The sequence below is a fragment of the Amblyomma maculatum genome, chromosome 3 (assembly GCF_055883805.1).
Source record: "Amblyomma maculatum isolate TAMU_Amacu chromosome 3, ASM5588380v1, whole genome shotgun sequence".
Classification (NCBI taxonomy): Eukaryota; Metazoa; Arthropoda; class Arachnida; order Ixodida; family Ixodidae; genus Amblyomma; species Amblyomma maculatum.
Window position 1 is genome coordinate 208874026 of NC_139346.1, and position 24673 is coordinate 208898698.

Here is a 24673-nt window from a genome sequence, read left to right on the forward strand (position 1 = left end):
CAGGCTCCATCTCAAAATAATCGATGATGTCTATCTCTTCATTAGTGACGGTTAAGCGTAGACAGTTCATGGAGGTGAATATAAGAAGTGTATTCTGCGTGAATCTGGCCTCGATTCCTTCAAAAAAAGCGTCAGTCGTGAGGTAAAAAATGAGCTTTAATCCCCTGGCTTTCCAGGGGTAAATGTGGCAAGCAAACAGTTCTTGGAAAGCAGCATCATGGGCTCTCGGCTGCCTGCATTTAAAAACAAAACCTGAATGGCCATAACCCTGCACCTTGAATAATGATAGCAAAGTTGTGACGGAGTAAAGGAATGGGGCAGACTTAGCGCCCCTGTTAGATGATTAGGGGGTTAGGCCGCCCCTTCTGTGCACACGCCAACGCCTGCAACACAGTACTTACAATGTACTAATGTAAGTCATGTTTAATGCTGTTAGAAGCTTCTGCTCATAGAATCAGCACATATGTATTGCATTATCTGAAAATCTGTGAACACGAAAGTAGTGTGAGCATTGTGTGGTTGATCTCAAATGAAAGTAAGGAATTTTTTTGTGCTTGAAATCTGCAACTTTTAAGGTTGTAGGGTGGCTCTGTAATAACCTTGAATTGAATTATAGGTATGAGGAAAACGATGAGTTGCATAGCTGTTCGTTTTTGACAAACGTAGTAGCTCCTGGCATTTTCTCAAGGTGTCTGCTACCTTGTGTCATTTAGCTCATCCGTAGTTGTAATAATAATGTAATAATGATGAAAGTTGTAATAATGATGTAATAATGTGGCATGTGCTTAAGAGAAAAAAAAGAAAAAAAGACTTCCAAAACGTCTTCTGTTGCTAAATATTATAACATTGCATAGGGATGCTTTTTCTTTTGCAATCATATTTATCCACTTCATGCACAATAAGGATTCAATTCAGTTCAATTTCTGCCATGTAGAAACTATTGTTGATGTCTCAATATAGTATTTGTGCAAGTCAACTGTGGCTTTTGTGCACTTATGGGGAAACTGCGATGGTTTTTTAATGTTTTAAGTTGCTCTTCACATTGCAATCCTTAGTCCTTTATCTCTGCCACAAAGAAGAGTTTTGCAAATTACTAAGTGGAACTATTTTAAAATAATGAAAACAACTGAGTGAAACCAAAACTCAGTTCATGGCCAGGGACAATGCTTCACATGATGCAGTGATGACGTCACAGACATCTCTAAAAGACGCAGTGCACATGGTGAATATTTGAAGCAGTGATTGAAAGTGATCAGTCGTCTCATCTTAGAATATGCCTGAGAAAACCTAATACAAGCCTCAAATTTTGGTTAATGATGCAGGTACCGGTGCGGACAAAAGTAAACGGAGCACGCTATTTGCTTCTAATATTTTTCATGCGTTGCATAATTGAAACTGCCAGTCATGGTATCTGCAAACTGTATTAGACACCTGTGCCCTTTTACTTGGGCAAACATTGTTTTCTTATCTTCAGGGCAGAAGGCGTGATTTTAATTTGAACAGAAAAACTGCTCTGTTTACTTATGCCCACACCTGTACAAGGTATTAATATGATAAAAATGCTTGTGCTATCAAAAGCTCACTAGAGAGGACTATTTGCCTTTGTAAAAGGTACGACGTGGCTGCGTTAATTGCTGTTCTCTGTGGCTCCCTTTGCAGATCCCCGTTTATGTACATGCACTTTCCTACTTGTTTAGTCACTAATTTCTTAATTTGTTTCTCCATTATCACATACTCCTTAGCATACAGCCGTACGCTACCACATTATATGAAAAGCCATCTCACTTATATATAAAGCTCTGTTTTAATCAAGCTATGCAGACGAGCCTGAGTGGTTTGGGGATAGCGTGTCTGACTTGAGATCACAGGGTGTCGCAATGTTTGATTCCCATCTTGCCCTCTCTTTTCATAGGAGTCGCCTAAGTTGGCGGCTCCTGTCAACTCTGCTATGTCATGTCATCTCGTGACATCACACAACCCGACGATCAATCAGTGCACGACCATATTACCTGCCTGTGGCATGGCCATGTTTTTTCGCTCACAACGGCAGCATCATGCTTTCTGGAGAATGGGGCCTTTAACGCTGTCGCATTGAAATGGCAAACCAATTTTCAGCAGAACATAATATTGTGTGGCGGTCTAACTTGATGAGAATATTTAGGAACGAGAGAAAAACTTATATATAGTATGAGTTTCATTCGAATATGGTAATCACTGAAAAACCCACAGATTTACCCGTTGAGCAGCAAATGTCCACTTTCCTCTCCCAGCAGCAGTGCAAGTCATGGCGGACGGGGCAGTAAAAGTGGCTGTCAGGGTAAGGCCACTCTTTCCAGAGGAGCAAACTCAGTGGGAGGAGGACTTGATTGAAGTGCTGCCCGAGAGTGCTCAGCTCATTGTGGCCAATGAGCATAGCTTCAGCTTTGACTATGCGTTCAACGCCAGCTCGACACAGGAAGACATCTACAATTGCTGTGTTGCTGATCTCATAGAGAAGATTACCACTGGTAAGTGGGACTTTGTGGATGATCTGCAGTAGCAAAGCAACTTTAAATGCTTACTAATTGCAACTGGAAGATTTTCTGTTACTGTTGATTATTTTAGTGAGGTATAGAAGAGATTAACATATTGTTGAGAGAAAATTTCGCAGAATAAATCAAGTTCAGCAAACACAGAGGGCCTTGTCACAGAACTCGTATGGTTCTACCGTGTGATGCAGCTTGTGACCTATGGTTTATAAGATAGTTTACTTATTGGCATGTCTGGGTGTTGGCCAAAACAACTGGCATTTGTTCCTGTTATTTTGCTTGCATTGCTATCGCAAGCAGAGGCTCTGCATGAACGAAGTGCAAATTTAAAATGTGCATTGACGCCCCAGATTAGCATTGGTCATAGTCCTTAGCACCGACTTTTACTTATTCAGGCTACAACTGCTGTGTCCTGATGTACGGCCAGACAGGCTCTGGCAAAACGTACACGATGGGCACCAACTATGGTCAAAACCAAGTGGCTGCAGCCAACCCTGGAATCATCCCTCGGGCTCTGCGAGACCTGTTCAGATGCCTGTCGCAGCAGCAGGAAGGCTGCTGGACGGTCAGGGTCTCCTTCTTGGAAATCTACAACGAGAGCGTCTTTGACCTCCTAGCAAGCCCCAAGGATCGAGAGGCTATCCTAATTCGTGAAGCGGGCAAAGACATCGCAGTGAGGGGCATCCTTTCTCTTTTGTCCGTTGAATTCCATTCAATGACTACTCGTTTTTCTAAAAATCTTAATGTCATTGTTCATCGTTAAGTTCCGTTGAGAAGTAAAAGATTGCTACAGTGCGGACGCATGACACATACGAGGTTGGAAAAGTCTTATTTTTTATGCATACACATGGGCATCGTGGAGGTAGCACCGACTGTTGTCAGCGCAACAAATTGCAGACATGGCTTCCGGAGGCCTTTCTTCTTGCGTTACTGTGCAGTTAAATGTTGTGACATGTGAAAATTGCAATAATTGGAATGTTGTTCGACGTAAGGTCTGGGTCATATCGAGAAACAACTGCTTTCTAGTGAGGGGTTAGAACAGCTGCAAAAGCTCCCGAAAAACACGTTTCTACAAACTTCCTAGCTGCCCTTACAGATAGAAGTGAAGCCAACAATGGATTGTTGCCATTTGAAAAAAAAAGTTAAAGCTAGATGCTTCTTGTTATTTTCGTAATATTTACTGCATTGCTTTGTTGTGCTGCTGTGTGAAATATTAAAGCCAGTCAGGATCATCAGTGCACTTAGAGTGTTGCTTTCATAGTTGCATGTAAAAAAAAAGGTGTACTATTATTTTACTCATCATAACTGGTAAGTGTGCATCATTTCTGCGGTGCTAACTTGTCAAGGTGAATTCAACACGGATTGCACCATGTTTCACTCGTGGGTTTGAATGGTTTGTGAACTTTTTGTGCACTGACCCTAGGCAGCCAGATGGGGATATTTATGCATTCAAAGCTAGGGAGGGACACAATCAAATGCACATTTGCCCCCCTTTTTGCTGTTCATTGCCTGCTTGCTTAGGTGTGTGACCTTGAGTTCTACTGCTGTGTTATGCCTGAAAAAAGGGAGAACTGCTTACACTGCTTGCCTTATGGGCTGCAGCTCCCGGGGCTGTTGCAGCAGGAAGTGAGAAACCCTGAAGAGGCCCTCCGCTGCCTGGAGCATGGCAGCCGCAACCGGAGCACTGGTGCCACCTTGCTCAACAGCTGCTCCAGTCGGTCGCACGCCATCTTCAGCATCCACCTGCAGGGACAGGTCCAAGGGTGAGATGTTCACTGCCTTGCTCCTTTTGCTTCTTGCCGCAAGTGGCATACTTTAGATGGTAAATTTTATCTGGACCACTGTGCTAGGGGTAAGACCTTCAGATTTTTCACCTTCACTGTTGGGCTGCTTGCCTTGCTGTCTGCTCTGAGAAATAGCACATTTACTTCATGATGGTTTGTCTGGTAGTAGTGGGGAAACTCTGCAGTTACCCGCAAACCCAATGAGTACTGTCTGGAAGATAGATTAGAGTGTGAAAGTATGCTTGTGCAATGCTTTTTCTCTGCACATTCTTTTAGTGTGTGAGCACTATGACACTCCACTTTTACATTTCACCAATGTTTGCTTCTGTGTCTTGTCTTTGGCTCCTTGAGTGTGGTACTTGGCAAACAGTAGTTGGTGCTAAAATAAACTAAAATGAAACACATTATGGCTATCGGCGGGCTTTTATTCCACAGCAGCATTAACAGAACAGCTTTGCTGGTCACTGCATTAAACCATGCCTTTGCCGCAGCTGAACATCCTGCATGTTTAACTGCCGCCTTGCGCTGTGCATTGTATGTCATTGTCTTAACTAACTTTAATCCATGTGCTGGGGTTCCGGAGTGCACCCCTGTCGCATTGCCCTCTAAATATCCGTTAAGCATCCCCAAAAGTTTTTAATGACCTGCTGCTAATGTTCCCAGTCGTTAGTTTTGCCAATCAAAAGCGTGCTTGACATTGAAAACCGAGCCTTGAACTGAAACAAAGGTGAAACCTGATGGGCTAGCCCACATAATTTGCATTTGACCTAACCACACTAAATCATCAGTTTTTGTTTTCTACTTGTTTCTTCTGCTGTTAAGATATTTTGATGTTGCTGCAGCAGATGCTGCTAGTTTTTCTTTCCTCTCATTAAACCAAGTTCAAGGACCCATCTGGGCGGTCTGTATTTCTGTGTGAAGATGCTGTAGGGATACTAAATATGTAATTGAGCAGGACATGACTTTCACACAGAGTCTGAATTATGACAAAACAAAAATGCCCACCTTCTTCTCAAGTTACCTCAGGCACAGAGGTATCTTGTGAAAATGCTGACACATTAACCTGATGGCATAAACGGCTTCATTACTCAGAAAATCCAGCATTTGCATTGTGAGCAAAAAATCTTGGGCATGGCACTGGCAGGTGATAGCTGGCAGCTGACGTGGCCGAGCATTGATTCTTTGATGGCTTGTGTGACGTAATGAGACCATGTGATAGGGAGACCTGCCATTTCGGGTTGCTTATTTCAGTTCTGATGCTGGAATCAATCAAAATCAACCTTCTTCCAGTACTCTTGGATGCTGGGTCAGGCATGCTACTCCTAGGCCATCCGGGCACATGTTAAAGTGGGGCTTTATACGTCGGATTGATGCCAACGCTATCTTGTCATACCCCTAAGGGCACAGCTTAACTGTCCCTAAAGTTTTTTGTGCAGTGGATTTTCGATCATTCGAACAACTTGTCTACTGAAACTCGCGCTTTTTTTCTCGTCAGCTTAAAAGAACTCACCTTAATTCTGAATGCATTACTGAAACAATCTTCAGCCTCTTCAAGTTTGAATCAGCGAGATTGTACTGTGCAAACGTTTATTACAGCTGTCTGAAAGCACAACCTAGCTGCCAGCAGGGCCGACGTGAAAAATTCATTTCTAAGGCTTATCTTAGAAGCAATAATGTTTTCTGTTGCTATCTTGTGTGTTGGGACAGATCTTGCCTGCATGGCCATCATAATTTGCGCAGGACAATGTTTACCTCAAAGCTGCAGCTTGTTGACCTGGCTGGCTCAGAGGCTGTCAAGAGGACGCAGAGCACTGGAGACCGGAAAAAAGAAGGTAGGGACGGGGAAGCTTTCCCTTGTAAAATTGGGAGAGTGGAAGGAAGGAGTGACTGCGCACCAAGGTAATGCTGGTAACTATATTCAGGTAGTACAGGCAGGATATTTAACGGACATAATCAATTTCCCTATGGAGATTGTCACATTCGGTCAGTGAGCAAGGGCCTTCATGTCAAAGAGGACTCAGCTGTCTCATTTCCAGAGGACCTTAGCAGCACTTTGTCATGAAATACCTTGGTGAACGAAATGGACCATTTAGGGTTTTTTTTTTTTCTTTTTTTTTTCTTTGAGCCATCAGGTGGACCATCACTGTCTGTCTCACCCAGGCCTGTTTAGAATTGTTGAGTTTTCTGAAAGACACAGAAGGAGGTAGTCTTCTGTATTTCTTGGTGTATAAGTTTGAGCTTCCTGGGCAAACGTTTGTAACTGAAGCCTATGCCAGTGATGCAAGGTGGAGGGGGTGAACTCTCAGTGCAGACCGGCGCCCCCTTCTTGCTGGGGCCCTATGCGACTGTACTGGTCCCACCATCTATTAAGCACTTATTAAAACTTAAATTATACACATGTTCATCGATGAAATGCAGGTGTCACTGTTGCATTTAGTCAGTTTTTGAATTCCTTTGTTTCGATATGCAGATGCACGTGGGAGGTCAAACTGCTGTACTTGTATGATGCTGAAATGATGCCGCACTAACAATATTCTAACCTACACTGTAAAAACTGTTGATTGCTCAAAATTTTATAAGCAGTTCATGTTCTTGTCCGTCTACTTATCTGAAAATATGTTGATGTACCCTTAAAAACCAAACACGGCAATATATTTTGTATCTATCAAGGTATGTTTTCTTGGCCATAAATCCTGCATTATGATCAGAAGCATGTCTTATATTGTTCATCTTTTTCAAAAAACCGTGTGTGCTTCTGGTATAAAATGCATATTTGCAACTAAGGGAAAAATTTGGTATGCAGAGCACAGGCCCTTCCAAAATATTTGGCACTCAGTGGGTTAAACAGCTCGTTCTGCATTTCATACAAGAGGACGAAAATCCTAAACAGCCAGCCTGCCCATGTAAAATTCAACAGGCACTTTCGTTGCATTCACTTCGGCTGCTTAATAACACTCAATGATGTTTTCATTTCAAAGCCAGTCATGAATGTTCAATGCATTGCTGCTAAATTGAACTGAGGTAAGAGAATAAAACCACCTGTTGCTGATATCATACAAGAAAATTTGGGAATATGTATTCACGTGCAAATATTTCCTAGTGTAGTTTCATTGTGCGACGTGCAACTCTTTATGGAGGTGCAAAATTTTCCAGGAAAAGAATAGGCTGCAGGATGCTACTTTAGCAGCTTTGCAATTTAGTATATACTAGAAGACATAGCACCGCCAACTCAATAAGCCAGCTTTGATGCCTTGCTTAAAGCTTGGTTGAACTGAATTGTTGCCATGATTTAAGCTAGTGCCAACCCCGTGTCATAAGTACAGGAAACTTGATGTTTTTAAAGCTTAATTAAGCTTATGAGTTGTCATACACGCTTAAGGCCCAGTCAGTTGGAATTCCTCCTTGGTCAAGTAAATTCACTGGGGCACCTGGGCTACTACCTTCATGTCTGGGGTTGTGTAGCCTCGAGCTACTTTATTTTTTCTTGGGCAAAGAGGTATAATTTCTGAGATTGAGCTTGACGCCTGTGATGCAACCATTTTTCAAGCTACCACTTTCTTCAGTATGCATGAATTGATATCTTTAAAGGCACAGCACTCCTTTGGTTGTGTAAAATTTTTTGCTGCCATTGTGATGGGAAGGGCTTTTCCTTCCATATAGAAAGTTTTTCCCTTTGACATAGTAAGTCCGCATCCTGACCCACTAAATAAGAGTTTGATTCCTGACTGGTTTGTCACAATCTGATATGCGTTGAGCTAACTAGGCCTCTGACATGTGTCTCTCGTACCGTTGTCACTGAAAAACTGCTATTCTGCATGTACCAATCGTAGCTGGTCAATTACTAGGTCAATTTGCCTGTCCTGTTCTGTACATTGCTGTCCAGGCAAGGAGACAGCCGTGAACTCTGTCTGCTCATCTCATGACTCTTGAAGATTTGTTGTGTGGGGCACTTTCTGCAGGTGTCTCCATCAACCTTGGTCTCCTAGCTCTGGGCAACGTCATCAACTCCCTGGGGTCAGGGAAGGCACAGTTCATTTCCTACCGGGGCTCTTCACTGACACGCATTCTGAGGGGTGAGTATTGACAGCTACTTTCAGCCTGGGCAGACAGACATACAAGGTGGTATATAATCCATCATAGAGTGCACAGGTGAGGAGGAGTGTTTTGACACATGATGACGCAATTGAATTTTCAAGGCAAAGGAAGATATTGTTTGAATCTTGATGCCATTTGTGGAGACATTTTTTTGCAGCTTGCATAAATTCGCTACAGTATAAAAGAAGTCTTCAGAATGGCTGCTGAGCCAACTTGGGCAATGCATGCCGACATAGGAAAATGTTTCTCATTTGTTTGACATGAAAACATTGCTAGGAAGGAATTGCCTGCAAAGAAGTTGTGCGAGCTAAATCAGAAGGGTCAGTGAGCTCAAGGCAAATTGAATTTTTAGTTTCACAAGCACTTTCAAGGTAACTCTGTGTACAGTTGCAGCTGTTTGCATCACCTTGCCTAAAAAAAATTGAAGTTCTTGCGGACCAAAAAATCGCGAAAAAAATCACTTTTTAGAAAATGTGATTTGCGAAATCAGTAGCTCTTTATCTACCTATCTGCTAAGTTTTTCATCTCTAGGGTCGGAACTTAATCTCTAGGGTCGGTATTTTAGTCACAATGCCAATTTATATAATCGATGTCGCCCAAATTTGGGCCGAAAACGACCCCCGAAACAACCATTTTCCGCGAGGCGTAGCTCCCATTTTGTGCGCGGCACCGTAGCCATCTTGGTCTCATTCGAAAGAGCCGCCTTTCGTCTTCAAATTGCCGCCTCTGCTGTTTACATTCGCCCACTGGTCGCATAAAAAATAGCAAAAGAGAAAGGCGTCCCCGCATTGGTGGAGCTGGCTGACGGCGTCTGCTCGGCGCGCCCGAGCCGCGGGGAGACGGCGGAGACGTGACGCCGGCCGCGCTTGGTTCCGAACCGCGAGGTGCGTTCATGGCAAGAATTTGTGAAAAAAAGTGAAAAAAAATAGTTGAATAATCATCTCAAGTGATGCCCTGCCCCGGCTGTGCGCGCTCAGGCCGACGGAAATCGTGCGCCGAACGATCGTGTGTACGAGCCTGAAGTAGGCCTAGCGTGTTCCCCAGCACGGGGGACTGCTACTGCCAGTGGTCGCACCCGCCGCGACAGTGATAACGCAGGCCGCAGATGAGCAGAAAGATAAGCTCAAAACAGGAAAAGCTTGAACTCGCGCCAACTCCAGCAACGAAGCGGTAGACGGATTGTGTTCGTAACGATGACGGCAGCGCGGCGGACAGTCCGCTTGGCGATGCGGAGTTCACGATCGTCAGATCTAAACAGTTTGCCGAGATTGGCGAAGCGTAAAACATACGGCGGCGATATTGGCATTTAAAAAAGTGAACGGGGATAAGGAATCGCCGTCAAACTTATTCTCCAATGCGTAAACTGCGGGACACGTCGTCTTCGTAGAGCTCGCCGCGCGTTTGCGCCGATCGGACCTCGTTCATAGTCCTTAGGGAATTCACTTGCTTCCAGTGCAACGCAGAGCACTGGGAAGCAGCAAACAGCTCCAAATTACATTTCTTTTCCGCAATAAACGTTCCTCACCGCGGTATTGATGCGAGGACGTAGCAAACGACGTACGTAAAAAAAAAAAAAAAAAAAAAAAAGTGACAACTGAATGTGCTGTAACTGCAAATCAAAATGAAAGAGGCGACACTTGGACGTTGGAAAGCAAAGAGACTACATTCCTGGAGGTTTATAGCCATTTTAAATTGTAAACGTGTGCATTGCACCAGTGAATGTCTGAGAGCAGAGAGGAAGCGTGCTTCCTCTGCAGCTTTTCAGACTGCAGCAAAACGAAAGCAGAAGGGCAAACCCAATGCAGATTACTGTCCAGGAGCCTTCTAGGCCACAGTGGCCTGCATTTCTACAGTTTTTGTTTGATTAAATTAGTGTTTGACATTGCAATTCGTTTTTTCCATTTTTCTCAAAATGAAAATTTTGCCTACCCTTCTATTTTGCGGGTGGCATTGTGGCTCTCCTACTCGTTAGATTGTAATGATTTTTTTTTTACTGGCTCGTGAGTGTTAAAGGAACACAATAAAGCTATTATACAAGGTCTCAACTGCATGAAAAATTTTTAAACATAAGAAGATGTAGAAAGGGGGTGGTTGCACTTGTGAAGCTGAAACTTAAAACTTCCATAACTTTGGCTTGTAGTAAGGCAGGAGCACAAAACTTGTTTTATTGTGTTCCTTAGACATTCAGGAACAGATCCATGTGCATTTTAGCAATTTCCCTTCAGTAGATATTTTTACAAGCTTCCCGCAAGTCTGGAACAGCAAAGTTGCTGTAACTACTCAGCAAATTTATGTAGAAGGAAACTAACAACATATTTGAAACCAGCACAAGAATTTACATAAAGCCTGCAAATTTCATACTGACACGACAAATATTAAGAAAATTTTGCTCAAGACCCATGTCCCCCCTTAAACCTGGTTATAACAAACTGAAGAAGTAAGAAATTTTTCGCTGAATTTAGTTTTTGTGTGAAGACCCAAATGGTCGATACAAAATTAAAAGCAAAATGAGAATTAAATGTAGGGTAATTTACCTTGAAAGTGTTTACAGTAAATCTCCATTGCTCCGAGTTATAGATGCGGGGAAACACTTCGTGATTGTGTTAAAGGCATAGAGAATGGGGATGGCAGAGGAATTAGGCTCTGTCGGAAGCACTATGGCCAGGCTAGCAGATAGCGCACGTGGTCGCACCGCCTCCAAGTGAGGAGGCGCCTGCGTCCTCACACATATGCCCGCTCTCAGGCTGCCTGCCGCCGTTGCCCCAGGCAACGGACACTTCATTGCCTGTCTCCGCTGCTCCCGCTTCTGATGCGCGAAAGCTATTGACGCCGGAATCTTGCAAGTAACTGCGTGGCAGCGATGGGCACACACTGCTTGCACCGTTTGTTTTCTTCTCAGTATACTGTTATTGTTGATGCCTTCGATCACAAACTATTGTAATGCGACGTCGCAAAAACGAAAGCAGTAGAGACTACTGCGTTTGACATGTAGATGCACCTTCAGCGCTGAAGCAAAGTGCATGGTATCAACTGTAATATGTCTTTGTGAGTGTACATATTTTTCTTGCATCTCTCTGTGCTTTGTCATCGTTGAACTATTGCATGATTCTTCCAAATCTGTGGTAGCTCAGCACTAGCTAGCAGGCAGTTGTTGTGGCGTGTTCATTTATCAAGGCCAACTGCCACAACATATTCGTTACATGAAGTTTTCAAATATGCGCACCTCAATAGGAAAGTGTTGGAGAACTGAGAAACGTAACGCAGTCGAACCCGGATATACCGAATTTTAGTTATATCGAACTCGCGGAATATCCCCTTGAAAATCCCATGTAAAAGTACAGAAAAGCTGAGTCGTATATATAACTCAATTTCACCGATCGTTCGATATATCGAACTCAGCACCACGCTCTCGAAGGTGCGCCCTCCCCAAAGATGATCGCATCACCCTCAGCCGTTTACCGCACAATCTTCAAGCCATGCGCGAAAGGAATGAGGGAATAGGGCAGCGCCGTGCCCTTTTTCCAAAGGCGTGCGCATCGGTGGTACGTGATCGTTTCTCGCGTGCAGCACGTGACATTTGCAAGCCATGTGCTTGACGGAACGAGTGGGCACAGGTCAATGCAGCCGCGATGTTCGGGAGAGGGGGAAGACGCGATAGAGTGAAGCTACAGTGGCTAGCGAAGCGCAATGGTGTGCCCACCCTTCTGCCGAGCATTCTCCTTCTGCTCTCTTCATTCACAGCAGCACGCATTATGCATGCGCGGGCAAACCAGCTTGGCCGTGGCAGACAGAACGTTTAACGCTTTCTCAAGTATTTGTAGCGAACCCTCTGCGCACGGCGGATGACGTGCGTGCGCATTTCATGTCGTTGTACTGAATGTGCGTAAGATATGGCGGCTGCGGACGCTACGAAGTGCAGACCTTTTTTTTTTCTTCTTTTTTTTTGCGAGAGTCGTCCATTCTTGTCGTGCTGAATGTGCGGCGTAGCATAAGCTATGACGACTGCGGATGTTAAGGAGTTGTCCATCCTTTCATCTATGAATCAACGAAAGCACATGGTCAGCTGCGGTCATGCCACCAGTTTTTAGCATTGTTCGCTTCAAATGGCATTTGCAGCTATCACGCTTTTGAGTGATTTTGTGGCAGTGGACTACGCTCGCCCCAAGCACGGCATGATAAATCGAACCAGGCTTGTTCAATCAAGCCATCACGGGCACTCTGCCAAGCTCGCTCCCCGCCACCGCAGGAGCTCTCAAAAGTATAGTCAAAAGCTAAACATGCCGTGACGTTATCACTGTGCAGTGTCTTGGCGCGTTGCCAATAAATGAGCTGTGGAAGCGACGCCCGAAACTGAGGGACGCGCCACCAACGTTTTTTTTATTTTTTTCAGATTCTCGGGGGCAAAATGAAGGGTGGGGTCATTATGTGAGTGGGTTGGTTACGCGACATATACGGTATCATTTTTCATGATCACAAGCGGCGTCTCAAGAGGATTTCTGTATATCGAACTATTTCGCGATCCCCTTCGAGTTCAATGTATTTGGGTTTGACTGTATCGAGGAATTTGCTGCATGAAGGTTTTTACATTACAGGCTTAATTGTACGTGGTAGCCTGTGATGTTCACACAATCGGGCACAAATGTCGTGGAAATAATGAACATGCATAAATTGTAACTCTAGAGAACAGTCCTCATTTCAGATATTTTCCAGCTGATAGCTGAGCCAAGGTAGAGAGTTCATCCCCGATGAGTCTTGTCCTGTGCCAGGTTTAACCGCTCTGCTCTAGCAGACTCCCTACCCTCATCTCCTCACCTGGGCTGTGTGTTAACCACTGTCACTGTGTTAAACAGCTTTCTTTTATGGACACATATTTGTATTCACAGGTGTATTCTAATAGCAACTGTCTCCTCATTTCTGTTTCACGCCCGGTTGGTCATTCTGGGCACTAGCTCATAAATTCATATGTGCTTTAGCTCTGCTTCTTGCACCAGTAATGTTATTTAACTGTATTGTAGTACATTAAATATTTAAATGTCCTCCAAAGTGCGGATCTGAGCTTATAGGGACAATTCCTGGATTGTGTCCTTTGTGCAGACTCGCTGAATGGCAACAGCTTCACACTGATGATCGCCTGCATCAGCCCTGCCATCTGCAACGTCAACGAGACGGTCAACACCCTGCGTTATGCGGACAGGGCTCGGGAGATAAAAACCAAACCGATCATCAACAGAATCCACAAAGGTGATCCACTGTGGCATTCCATTCTATCACTTTGTTGCCATGTACACGAGGGAGGAAAACCACATTAGCCGTTTTCTCTCACGGTGCATGCAGTGGGCACCCCATACCGCAGACACACCGACATGCCCCCACCACTGGCCACAGCATCTTGCCGCTGGCAGGCAGGGCACCACACACCTGTGAGCCGAACTTCAGCACCAGTCAAGTCGGCCTGCAACAGCTCTCTCAGGCACCACCGCCCCATCACCTCAGTTGCCCCACTGGAAAGCACACTGCTCGGGCATGCCTCTGAAGAGCACAATGCATCGACGACCGCTTCCGAGGTTGCTTCCTTCATGACAGCCGCTGGCCTGTCACCCGTGGCCAAGCAACCAACCCTCTCGCTAACGTGAGCTTCTCACTTAATTTGTTTCAATTATTCGTTTAGTTCATATCATTTCAAGTACCACCTCGTTCTGGTGCTCACACCCTAGTGTTTGCTTGTGCCAGTAGTTGTGATGGTCTCATGAATGAGTTGAATACATGAGCGCAAATGAGGATTTACTCAGTTCAGTGCCGGCAGAAGGAATAGTGTTGTGACAAGGGACAGAATAACGATGGCTAATTGTAGCCATCAATTAAGCTTTTTTGATGGTTACATGACCGAAAATATTGCTCCCGCTCATTCTTTATTGTTCATTTGTACATTGTGCGAATATGCTGCGCTTGCATTCTTCAGCGCTGCAACATGTGTCACAACAAATTCTGCAGTTGCAAAATAGGTTGACTTTGACTGCAAACATGTAGGGCTACAGAGGAGAGTGCGCATGCAGTGGTTAACGTGCAGTAAAACAGCTCATCCTTTTTCTTTTTTTTCTTTAATGCAGGAAAAACGTATCATCCAGGAGAACATATAATCTGAACTGCCTAGTTTGAAAAATTGAGTAAGGTACAAAGGCATTTAATTTTTACATTTTCACAGAATAAGATTGTATATTAGCATTATCTTGACATTATGTATGCTTGCAGAATTCAGTCCACATTTTCGTTATTCTGAGTGTGGAAACGATTAAGATTTAGCAATACACTCTGGCCGTTGACAGCTACGCCGAGGCAAAATTGCTTCCTTGCTGTTTCTTGATGCTTTGCCTGCTTACACCAATGTTGTGTGGAGAAGCAATAGCAATGGCTGACTATCACCACATTTTTGCTCTTCGTGGTGCGTTCTCCATTCCCAGCTCGCATGTTCATAAGTATGTAATGGTAATTATTGAGTGCTTTGTCTCTAAGACATCAAGGCACTGCAAAGAGTCTGCTGCATTTCTCCTCATTCAATCATGTCTTTCATAAGTTGGTTGTCTTTCTTTGATGTTTCACACTTTGCACTGAAGCACTGCAGACAAGCCACCGCTGTGAGTTAGTGCTGCTACCTTCCTACCTGAAAGGACATTTACACCTACCTGAGAGTAATATCAAATTTTTATGGCTTAAATTACAATATAATTTTATGATTTTCAGCAGAAGAGATTGTCAAGAGTGTGTACAGCCATTAAGAGCATCAAAATTTTACTTAAAATTTAAAGCGTATTGATGGCGGCCAGGGCCGGGCAACACATCCCACTACAAGCCAATCTAATCCAATATGGCAGCGCACTCATGCTTGGGTGCCTGTACCATACCCATATCATACTCGCAACATTCGTCTCACTGCTTGCTCTCGCACTGGCCATTGCAGGTTTCATTATTGATACTTCTTGTGCCATACGCTTGGAAGGCTGCAGCAGGAACATTTGAAGAACACATGTGACTCTTTGTAGCTAAAGCTCTCGCACAACTTGGCAGCACAATATGCATGAGACATGAAGCTTGTTTTCACTTGTCTCTTTCAGTAAGTTCACGACGACTAGTGATAATTGCGGTGATTCAGGTGTATGAAAAGAGGTTGTATGTCATATGCACATGTAGCACCATTTTGCAATTTTCGCTTTCAATCATTTGTAGCTGATTTTAGATTAACTTGAAAACAGATATTTAGCACTTCATGTTTTACTAGTGTAGGAAAATTGTATTTGTATTAGGCCCAGCTCAAGCTGCATTCTACCCCTGCAATGGTGCACTACCATCTGTGACGGCACTGATAGCGCAACTCACAACATGCCTGGAAGTGGAATGCTTTCTCATCCTCACCAAATGTTTGCTTATTTCTTGATTCGGTTTCGGTAAAAAAAAAAGAACATTTTACCCTAGCATCTGTTTGGAGGAGCAGTGCTTTGCTAAAATGAAGTGCTCTATTTATTCGCATGTATATTCGATTTCACTCGCTATTTTTGTCGTCAGAATTGTTGGTAGTGCTTTACCTCGCATAGTATATCTGCCGACCTTCCGTTCGGGAGACTCCTGGTTTTGCAGTGAACTTTCTGATTGTACAACCATGGCCCTATAATATCTTCTAAAATCCCCCAATTTTTTATCTTGGCAGGTATGGCATAGTGAATACTCCCCTTCTCAAATTTTATAAATTTTTGGAGAAGAGAGTGTAATGCTGTGTGAATGAATATGAGAGCTTGACTAAGAGAAAGTTTTAGTAAAGAAAGTTGTTATTGTAGTAACTCGAATTAGGGGGGGGGGGGGGGGTAATGAGAGGAAAGCAGGATTCTGAAGTCCGAGCAGTATGAGCTGCTTTTTCTTTCCGTGTACCAGCCATCAGCAGCATCATCATCGTCAACCTAATGGCATCCATTTCTAGGCAAAGGCCTCTCCTCTATCTATGCTCTATGTTCCGCACCAGCTGCAGCCACCTCATTCCCAAATCCTACCTGCCCAGCTGACTCCCAGACAGAACCTGCTATGGCTGCCAGATAACTGTCACTTATCATAAGTATGTCCCTTGTCAGTGCCACATACAATATCTGTGTTTACTGACCTTTACCAGACTGATCACGTTTCACTGAGGGTTGTGAGCAGTCTTGCAATACTGCTGAAATAAAGTGCCCCATTGTGTTGCCCTTCAGGCCACTCGTGGAACGTCTTTGTGAGCGGCTTGAGCCAACATTGCGGGAGGACATCGGCAAAAAACTGGAGAGCTTGATGGCTCCCTCGTACCTGGGCAATTCCACGACCCTTGCTCTTGGAAAGCCTCCGCTCACCGAGGATCAGCAAACCCTGCTGGACATGCTGGACACCACTGTGCAGCAGCATAAACGGAGCACCAGAAGCAGCACACCCCTCCAGGGTACAGAAACAGGGCCTGGATCAGTTACTATTATTATTTCAAAATTTTATTGTTGCACCAGTATCGATTTTACTAAAGGCATCGGTTCTGACTGCGAACAAAAATTCAAGTTTCTTGTACTGTCCTCTGAAATAATTTATTTTTCATTTTGTTGGTACCCTCAGGGTGAAGCATTATGAAAGAGAATGAGGGTCAATGAGTCAACACTTGAGATGTGCTGCATTTAATGTAACAAAAAGCAAAAAGAGGAATAATGTGGTCCTAGTAATACTTGTCTACAGTAAAAGCATCTACTTATGTTAACAAGGAACTGAATAAACGTCACTGGTAACAAAAATGATGCACCTACCGTGTTTCTCCATCACTACCTTGTTGTCCGTAAAGCTTAGGCCAAAGAAATCAGAACTGACATGAAGAAAAACAAAGGAAATGGGCTTGGATTTATGACTGCATATTTGATTAATTTTACTGACTAGACCTTTTTTTTTATGTTAAAATAGTGCACATACAAACGAAGACGCAACAAAAGAGAACAACATGGACAGGAGTGTGGACAGGAGTGTGCTCCTGTCCATGTTGTTCTCTTTTGTGTGTCTTCGTTTGTATGTGTGCCATTTTAACATGGATCATTACCAACTGGCCCAGCGTTCTATTTTGTTGAATCTTGTTTTTGCTTCACCAGATGTCACAAACCATCCTGATACATCGGAAAGGAAGAAGCTGTCCAACTCTGGCTCCATTGAGCGAAGGGGATCATGGAGGTCGCCACAAAGTCTTCGCCGGCGAAGTGGTCATCAGCAGAGAAGCACTGATGCCAAAAATATGATTGGCGATTCTCCAGATCTCCAAAATGCTGCATGTGACGGCACATCAGGAAAGCCTGCTGGTGGGTTTGAGAAACATCATGTGTGGTATAGATTGGACCTGGTCTCTGCAGAGATTGGTAGATCAACTTGTTGGATTATAGAGTCTACAGGTTTCAGCAGAAGAAAAAAAAAGGCTTTGTTCAAAATAGATATTATAAACTACAAGAACACCCACACTTTCCTGCATTGTGCGGGATGAAGCTATTGTAATGAGCCTGTTCATTGGTAGAGGCCTGCAAATTGTGTAATTGTACTTGCAGCAAGATAAAATGGTGTATAAGTTTGGCATGAACTAATCAATAAATGCTGTGCAGATGCAGGTGCAAATTGCCTAGTGCCTCTGCAGAGGGGATGGACATGAAGTAAAAAGGCGCGCGCCGTCAACCTCGTAGAGGCAGGGAAACTACCTAGAACGCCAAGAAAATTATAAGCCCCGAATCACAGGGCCTGAAAAGCTATCCTAGCTTTCCGCTTTACATAGATAGGAAAAAATGGCATCCCTAAAATAGCAGAGGACTTCTATATAATTTAGTTGAGGTAAAAGATATTTTGACGTACTCATACCTATGGACCCCTTGCAAAAATCGTTAAATAGGCTTTCCCACGCTGCTTCTTTCCCCAAACATGGCGTCACTGGCCGCCAGAAAAACGGCGATATAGACCTGAAATCGCATCTTGCTTCTACACAGATCCATGTAGTGGTAACAGGGTAATTATATGAATATGTTCTGATTCATAAATCATACGAATTATGGCCATAATACAATGTTTCAATACATTGCTGTTCTGCCATTAGTGGGGAATGCAGCATAGAGGTGAAGCCTACTTAACATTTATGAAAGGGGTCTATTGCACAATGTAAAAAAGAAACAAATTTAGGCCCCAGACACACAAACATACTAAAGAAATACTGTCTTCCAACAAGACTGGTAGTAAGTAAGCAGGTTTTTTGGTGGCACGGCCATCATAGTGCAAAGTGGCGTTCCAGCTCAAGAGGTCAAACTACATACTTATTGAATAGCTGTAGCAGCGTCTACAATTGCATTTAAGGCCATCACAGTGCGCTCTCTGTATGCTTTGGAAATGAAAGAGCAGTCGCATATGCTGCTCAAGCTCGCTGAAAAAAAATTGAGAAAGTAAACAAGCTACATAAAGACTGCATGAAGTTAATACAGCGTAAACTGAAGGATAAATGGCAGTGTATGGCGAATAACGAGGAAAATAATAAATTATGTGCCGTAAAGCCCATAATAGCAGAATGGGAAATCAGGCACACATTAGGAACGTTTCGTGGAAGTGATAGTCTGTCATCTCAGCATTGGACACACACATTTTTTACTTATGAAACATAATAAGCCTACCTGTGAAGAAAGCGGAGAGATGCTCGCAGTCAACCACATCCTAATTGCATGCCCAAAACTAGGGACATTACGGAGAAAGAACTTTACGTACCTGCCAACCTTTCCGATTTGCCCAGAAGATTGCCTATTTTTGACCAAACCTTCCGAATGTATGATCGCTGTCCTAAATCTTCCAATAAGTGGCCTCTGCCCGCATAATAATGTAGTGTAGGTTTTGATCTGTGGTGGTGGGGTGGTCGTTTGTTGTAGGTGGAAAATTCTGCAGCTGGCGGCGGTGCACAACCAGTGCAGCTGCAGTAAATATATAAGCTTCACCTTCGATCTCGACTAAACCGCAGCCTCTCAGCGTGCTTGGCGTTGAGGGGTGTTTCCGCGGCTTTGCCCAAATGTCGCATCATCTGATCCTCCCGTATTGGCACTCTGCTGTATGCCTCATGTTACTGAGCTGCGCTATGCCCGATGACACCGTGATAGCTCACTTTTCGGAACCATCGCGGCCAACAACATTCTCAGGTGGAATTGCATTTAAAGTTTGGTTTCGCATTGAAAAACTAAAACGGTGCAACTTTGATTACTAGAGAAAATGGCAGCGGCAGCGCGCCGGCCGATTAGCTTGCGTCCGCTGTGGAGGCGTAACCACAACACTCGACGGCAGCGTGCAGATGTCTCGGCGCACATCTTTAGGACTCGCTTGCTTGCTGTTGCTGCTTGTGTGTATGTTTAGGATGTTTAGATTAGGACTTATTGGTCATTGCTTGAAAGTGCCCCTCCCGCCGTTGGCGCAAATGAAGAAATCTTCCTATATGAGAACTCATCATGTTGGCAGGTATGACTTAACTATTTTTACAATTTTACAATCCCATTCCACCTTTGCCTACTTTTAGGAGAAAAAGTAGTTGTAGATTTATCATGTGTTTTTAGTTTCCTAAAAGAGGAACTCTTTCTCATCAAGGTATAGTTCTTAACACTGATTCTCATTATTGCTACAAAAACACATTCTAACCTTGCTTTTGGCGCATGATAGCTTTAGTTACTTATTCGCCATAAAAAGCCACACAGTCAACCAGCCAGAACGCAAAGCACAACTATAACAGGGACAAGGGAACAAGCATGCCCAGTGGCATTTTCTGTCAAAGGATGGTATATGTATTGCTTTGTTTGTTTTTTACTGCTTGGTCTGCATGCACCTTTGGTAGTCTCAGTTCTTTGCAGTTGTGACATACCAAACAGGCCTAGAAAGATTGTGAATGTGCAATATGTAAAGCCAACTTTGCTCTTGCTATTGCCACTCTACATCAGCAAACTTGTTAATCTCGTCTCTTTATTAAAATTTAAAATTAAACATGTGACTATCTGCCTGCTCCAAATACGCACATGCTGTGAACCTTCGAGGCTTCAGTGCACATAGCAAGAAGTGCCAAACTCACTGTACACATCTGGTTGGGCAGCTTTGTCACAGTCTTCATTACTGCTTCAGAGACAGGCTGCTCAGGGAATTGTTGACAGTTTATGTCTTGTGCCTCGAGTCTAGCTTAGAGCCTTAGTCTTGTCTCAGATTCTGAAGACCCTGCGTTTCCTGTTACCCTTCAAGGTGGTCCAAAACAGTCGAGGAGGCTGACTGTCTTCATGGCTCCCAAGACTCCAATGTCGAGCATAGCGTGTCGTACACGACGCAGGACGACTATGTTTCACCAAGCTCCTGCCACTGAGATGACGTCCATGGCAAAGACATCACGCAAGGCAGAGAATCGGGACCGAGGCTGTGCAACATGTCGTAAGTGCACACCTCTACCCAGAATGCACCTTGGCAAAACATATACGGATTTAAATTTGTTTCTCGTTACAGTTGGTCCTTAATGATCTGAATTTGAGGGGGAAGGATAATTTATCGGTTTTAACATGTTTGATAGTGACAAAACCACAATTCTTAAATCATAGCTAGTGTTATTTGTCACCATTATTTTTTAAATTGCTTTATTTTATAGTGATAGCGTTAAAGGTTCTTTTCACCAGAAAATCTGGCGTCAGCATAATTGTCGGCATTGTGACCTAAAAGTCACGAGCATGGCGCTGCGCTGGAAGATGGTAGCTTTCAGCTTGCAATGGCCACACAATGATTGCTGAATAGACGGGGGGTTTCCTGGTGTTACATGTGGCAGGAACTCGGCCTCTCCTTTCGTATGGCAGAGTGATATTAAAATCAGCTTGCTAGGACCTTTGCATTCTGAGTCGGACACGTTACCCTTAGGCCGCACAGGCACGTTTATATGGCTTGGTTGAAGCGGGGCTTTATGTATTGGATGGTAGCCTATGCTGCCACATTGTACCCTTCAAGGTGAAGCTTAAGTATCCCGCATAATTTTGTTGTGCTTGTTTTACTCTTTAATCTATGTCTCGGACTGCTATATCTATCAATTTCTATCATATCTATCAATATCTATCACGGGAATTTGTAGTTTGTAATTAATCAGTTAAACAATTAAATAATTGAAATAATAATGGAAAACAATTAAAATTTGGAAAAGGGAGTTGAAAGGTGCCAAATGCTCAACGCCAGTGTTTGCTGATGCTCGGTATCAGTGAATAAAAAGTTAATAAGGTAGAAACGCTAAGTAAATCGGCCAAGGTCAAGGAATAAAGCGAAATGCTATTACGTCATACCCATAACAGCGGAGCTTAATGTCCGTCTAATTTTTCACCTGAAGGATATTGGTAAACTGCCATTTATGATCTGAGAGTACCTTTAAACCTACATGCATGGACTCAATACATGGGCCCTACGGTGAGCTTTGCCATGGTTATGAAGTTTATGAGCAAAGGAGCACAGCCATAGTAATGCAGCTTTATACACAATCACAGGGATGATTGAGGACACCTCTGTCCTCATTCCTGGTCTTTGTTTAAGTAAAAATTAATTCTCTGGCTACTGTCATATTTGTCCGACAGCAAAAGATGTCATATATCAGCGAGAAACCTGGATTTAAATATCTGTGTCAATGTTATTGTTTTGTATGTAAAGTCGGCCAATGGTGGCGACACCTGTCTTTTATTGTTCCTTTTTTTAGCTTTTATAAAGCTCCATATCAGGAAAAAGGTGCCTCTATGTGATCAGAGCATGGGACTGTATTGATATAAGCCACCCTCTATTTGTCCCTAGTGTGTCTCTTCAAAGCATAACAAACCTTTCTACTTAGGCAAAATGAGGCAAAGTGAAGCCTGGTTTGCCCAACTGGTTTGACTGTGTGATAAGTTTTGCCGAACATTGCTTGAACAGCTGCAAAGTATTTGAAAGAAAGTTACCACTGAATCAGCCATCTTAAAGCATATTCTACTGGAAAGAGTTATTATATTTTTCTTACAAGTACTCCTTTTTGTCATCGTCATCAGGTTGCTACTGCTACATCTGGCCAATTGGAGGCAGGAATTCATATTTAACCTGCTGAGAGTGTTCACTACAGTACCAAGAAATGAATATTAGAATTTTAAAGTTTATTGGGGTCACTTATTGTTAATTGAAATAAAAAAGACTTCACAGTTTGATTATGGTAAAGAGTAGATTGTTCCTATATTATCCTAGCATTGCAAAAGTTAGGTTAATTAGCATTTTAACAGCAAACTTTCTGTGGCAGGCATTGCATTTTTTCTGGTAAAGGCTACAAGATGGTCACTACTGCCAAGTGCATGTTACTTTTGACTGAAGTGACTGAATGCGTCGAGAAATCCATCATGCACTTGTCTGCCAAGTGTCTACAAGATATTCTTGCCAACTTGGCTTGAGTTGACCTTTTTGTTTGGGCATGGAACTGCGATGCTGAACTTGTCTAGAAATGAAGTTCAGTGCCATAATTGCTAATTTTTTCACAAATGCCTGAGTATGATACATATCTGTACTCCATAAAAAGTAAACAGAGGTTTTTTGACAGGCTATGCCTTCTTTAAAAAAGCTGATTAAAGAATAATCGGCAGGCAATTTTGTGTGACAGGTTAAGGTCTTCAGTCGCACAGAAATTGTAGAACACCCATTCATTTGGTGGAAATTTTTATTGTGTCAAGACCAAAAATGGCTCTGTGGTCCCCATTTTTTAAATGGTTTTGAAGCCTAGCCCAGGGTGCCCACAGAAGAAGCTGTGCCATTGCAGTTTGTTTGCGAAAACAGCCAGTGGCAGCGATATTTGTGCGGTTCATTTGTGTACTTTCTCTAGCTTTTAAAAAAAAGCCTTTTTTGTTTTTCCAAAACCAATCTTACTGTCATTTGGATGCAGTAGTCAGCCAATATAGACCAATTTTAATTTTTCCTCTACCCATTATGTCCATTCAAAATTTCCCTTAGTGTGGTCATTTGTGGCATTCCAAAATGTCATTGTAGAGAAAGCTATGCCTTTTATTGATTTTGAAATTAAAGAATTTCAACTGCAACATGGAATTCGCTTACTTGCATTGCATGCTGCGAGAGGAAAGCAGCGAAAAGGTGCCATTACCTAGTCAGCTTCTTCAAGAAAATCAAGGCAATTCCCATTCAGACTGAACAGGCTCCAGTTGTTCTGCAGTTCAAAACTGGCGCACTTATGATGCAAACGCTCCTTGTATCAACAGTTTTAAGCTTGCATGTCCAGCTGCAAAAGCTAAAGAGTATATACCCATTAAAATCAAACTAGTTCCCTGGAAGTGTCAACCTAATCTTAAATCAGAGAGTGAGAAAAGCCTAGCAACGAAAGGAGCTTCACAACTTGCTTTTGCATCACATAGAGGTTCATGTGGCCTTGAAGCATTCAACGACCTGTAGCTGTTCTTTTCTCTGGTATAGAGGACTCTGCACTATTACGGTCAGAACCTTGCAATGCTGTAAGCAAAGTATGCATGTGTTCTTTTTTTTTTTTTCTTTTTTTTTTCCTCATCCCTAAGCTGCCTATCGGTTTTATTCTTGTTTTCAAAGAACTGCTTGTTGTGACATTTTTCACCTGCAACAGCTGGAGAGACCAGCACCAAGGGAACAGAGTTGGAGCCTTTCATCAAACTGGTCCCACAGGTTCTACGCTCCGCCGTGGAGCCCATGAACAACTCGTTGCGAAATTCGACAAATTCATCACTGTGCAATTAATGGAGGACATGACATTATCTTCCAATGATTTCCAGGACACAGCGGCATAGCGGGCAATCTTCGGGCGGACGAGGTCGCACGAACAGCCCACCAAGACTGCTATTGTGTGTTGATTCCCTTTTCCAGGCCAGACGCAGCGGGCAGGCTTCGCGCACTTGCGCGGGAACACACACTCTCCTTGTGGAATTCTGGCCAGTTTGCGAACTGCCGCTTTTTTAAAATCCCTGGACCCTGACATGACAGCAAAGTTTCTTCGCGCCTTCCACCTGGCCTACCCCGGCGCGAAGAAACTTTGCTGTGCCGCCTGTGGGTTGGTGTAGCATTCACAAACTCGTATTTTTTTATGATAGGCATGGCAAACAGCCCTGCATGTACAAACTGTGGATGCGACGAGTCTATAGTTCACATTTTTTGTGAGTGCCCGATATACAGTGAGAAAAGACAGTGTCTGTGCCGTACGCTGGAGCATCTAGATGGACGCCCATTGAC

General features: G+C 43.4%; 1 protein-coding gene across 2 annotated transcripts in view; it reads left to right on the top strand.

Moving 5' to 3' along the window:
- Window positions 1-24673, top strand: part of LOC146197570 (uncharacterized) — a 31955-nt gene that overhangs the window by 1782 nt on the left and 5500 nt on the right. Inside the window, exons 2-11 of one of the 2 annotated variants that reach the window (XM_084599475.1) lie at window positions 2271-2507; window positions 2924-3201; window positions 4131-4291; window positions 6053-6144; window positions 8272-8385; window positions 13502-13648; window positions 13742-14036; window positions 16639-16859; window positions 17542-17745; window positions 20678-20860. In XM_084599475.1, coding sequence (XP_084455601.1) covers window positions 2285-2507; window positions 2924-3201; window positions 4131-4291; window positions 6053-6144; window positions 8272-8385; window positions 13502-13648; window positions 13742-14036; window positions 16639-16859; window positions 17542-17745; window positions 20678-20860 — 1918 coding nt within the window. In that variant the 5' untranslated portion in view covers window positions 2271-2284. The remainder of the gene's footprint in view (window positions 1-2270; window positions 2508-2923; window positions 3202-4130; window positions 4292-6052; window positions 6145-8271; window positions 8386-13501; window positions 13649-13741; window positions 14037-16638; window positions 16860-17541; window positions 17746-20677; window positions 20861-24673) is intronic. The other variant, XM_084599476.1, reaches the window with a different exon arrangement.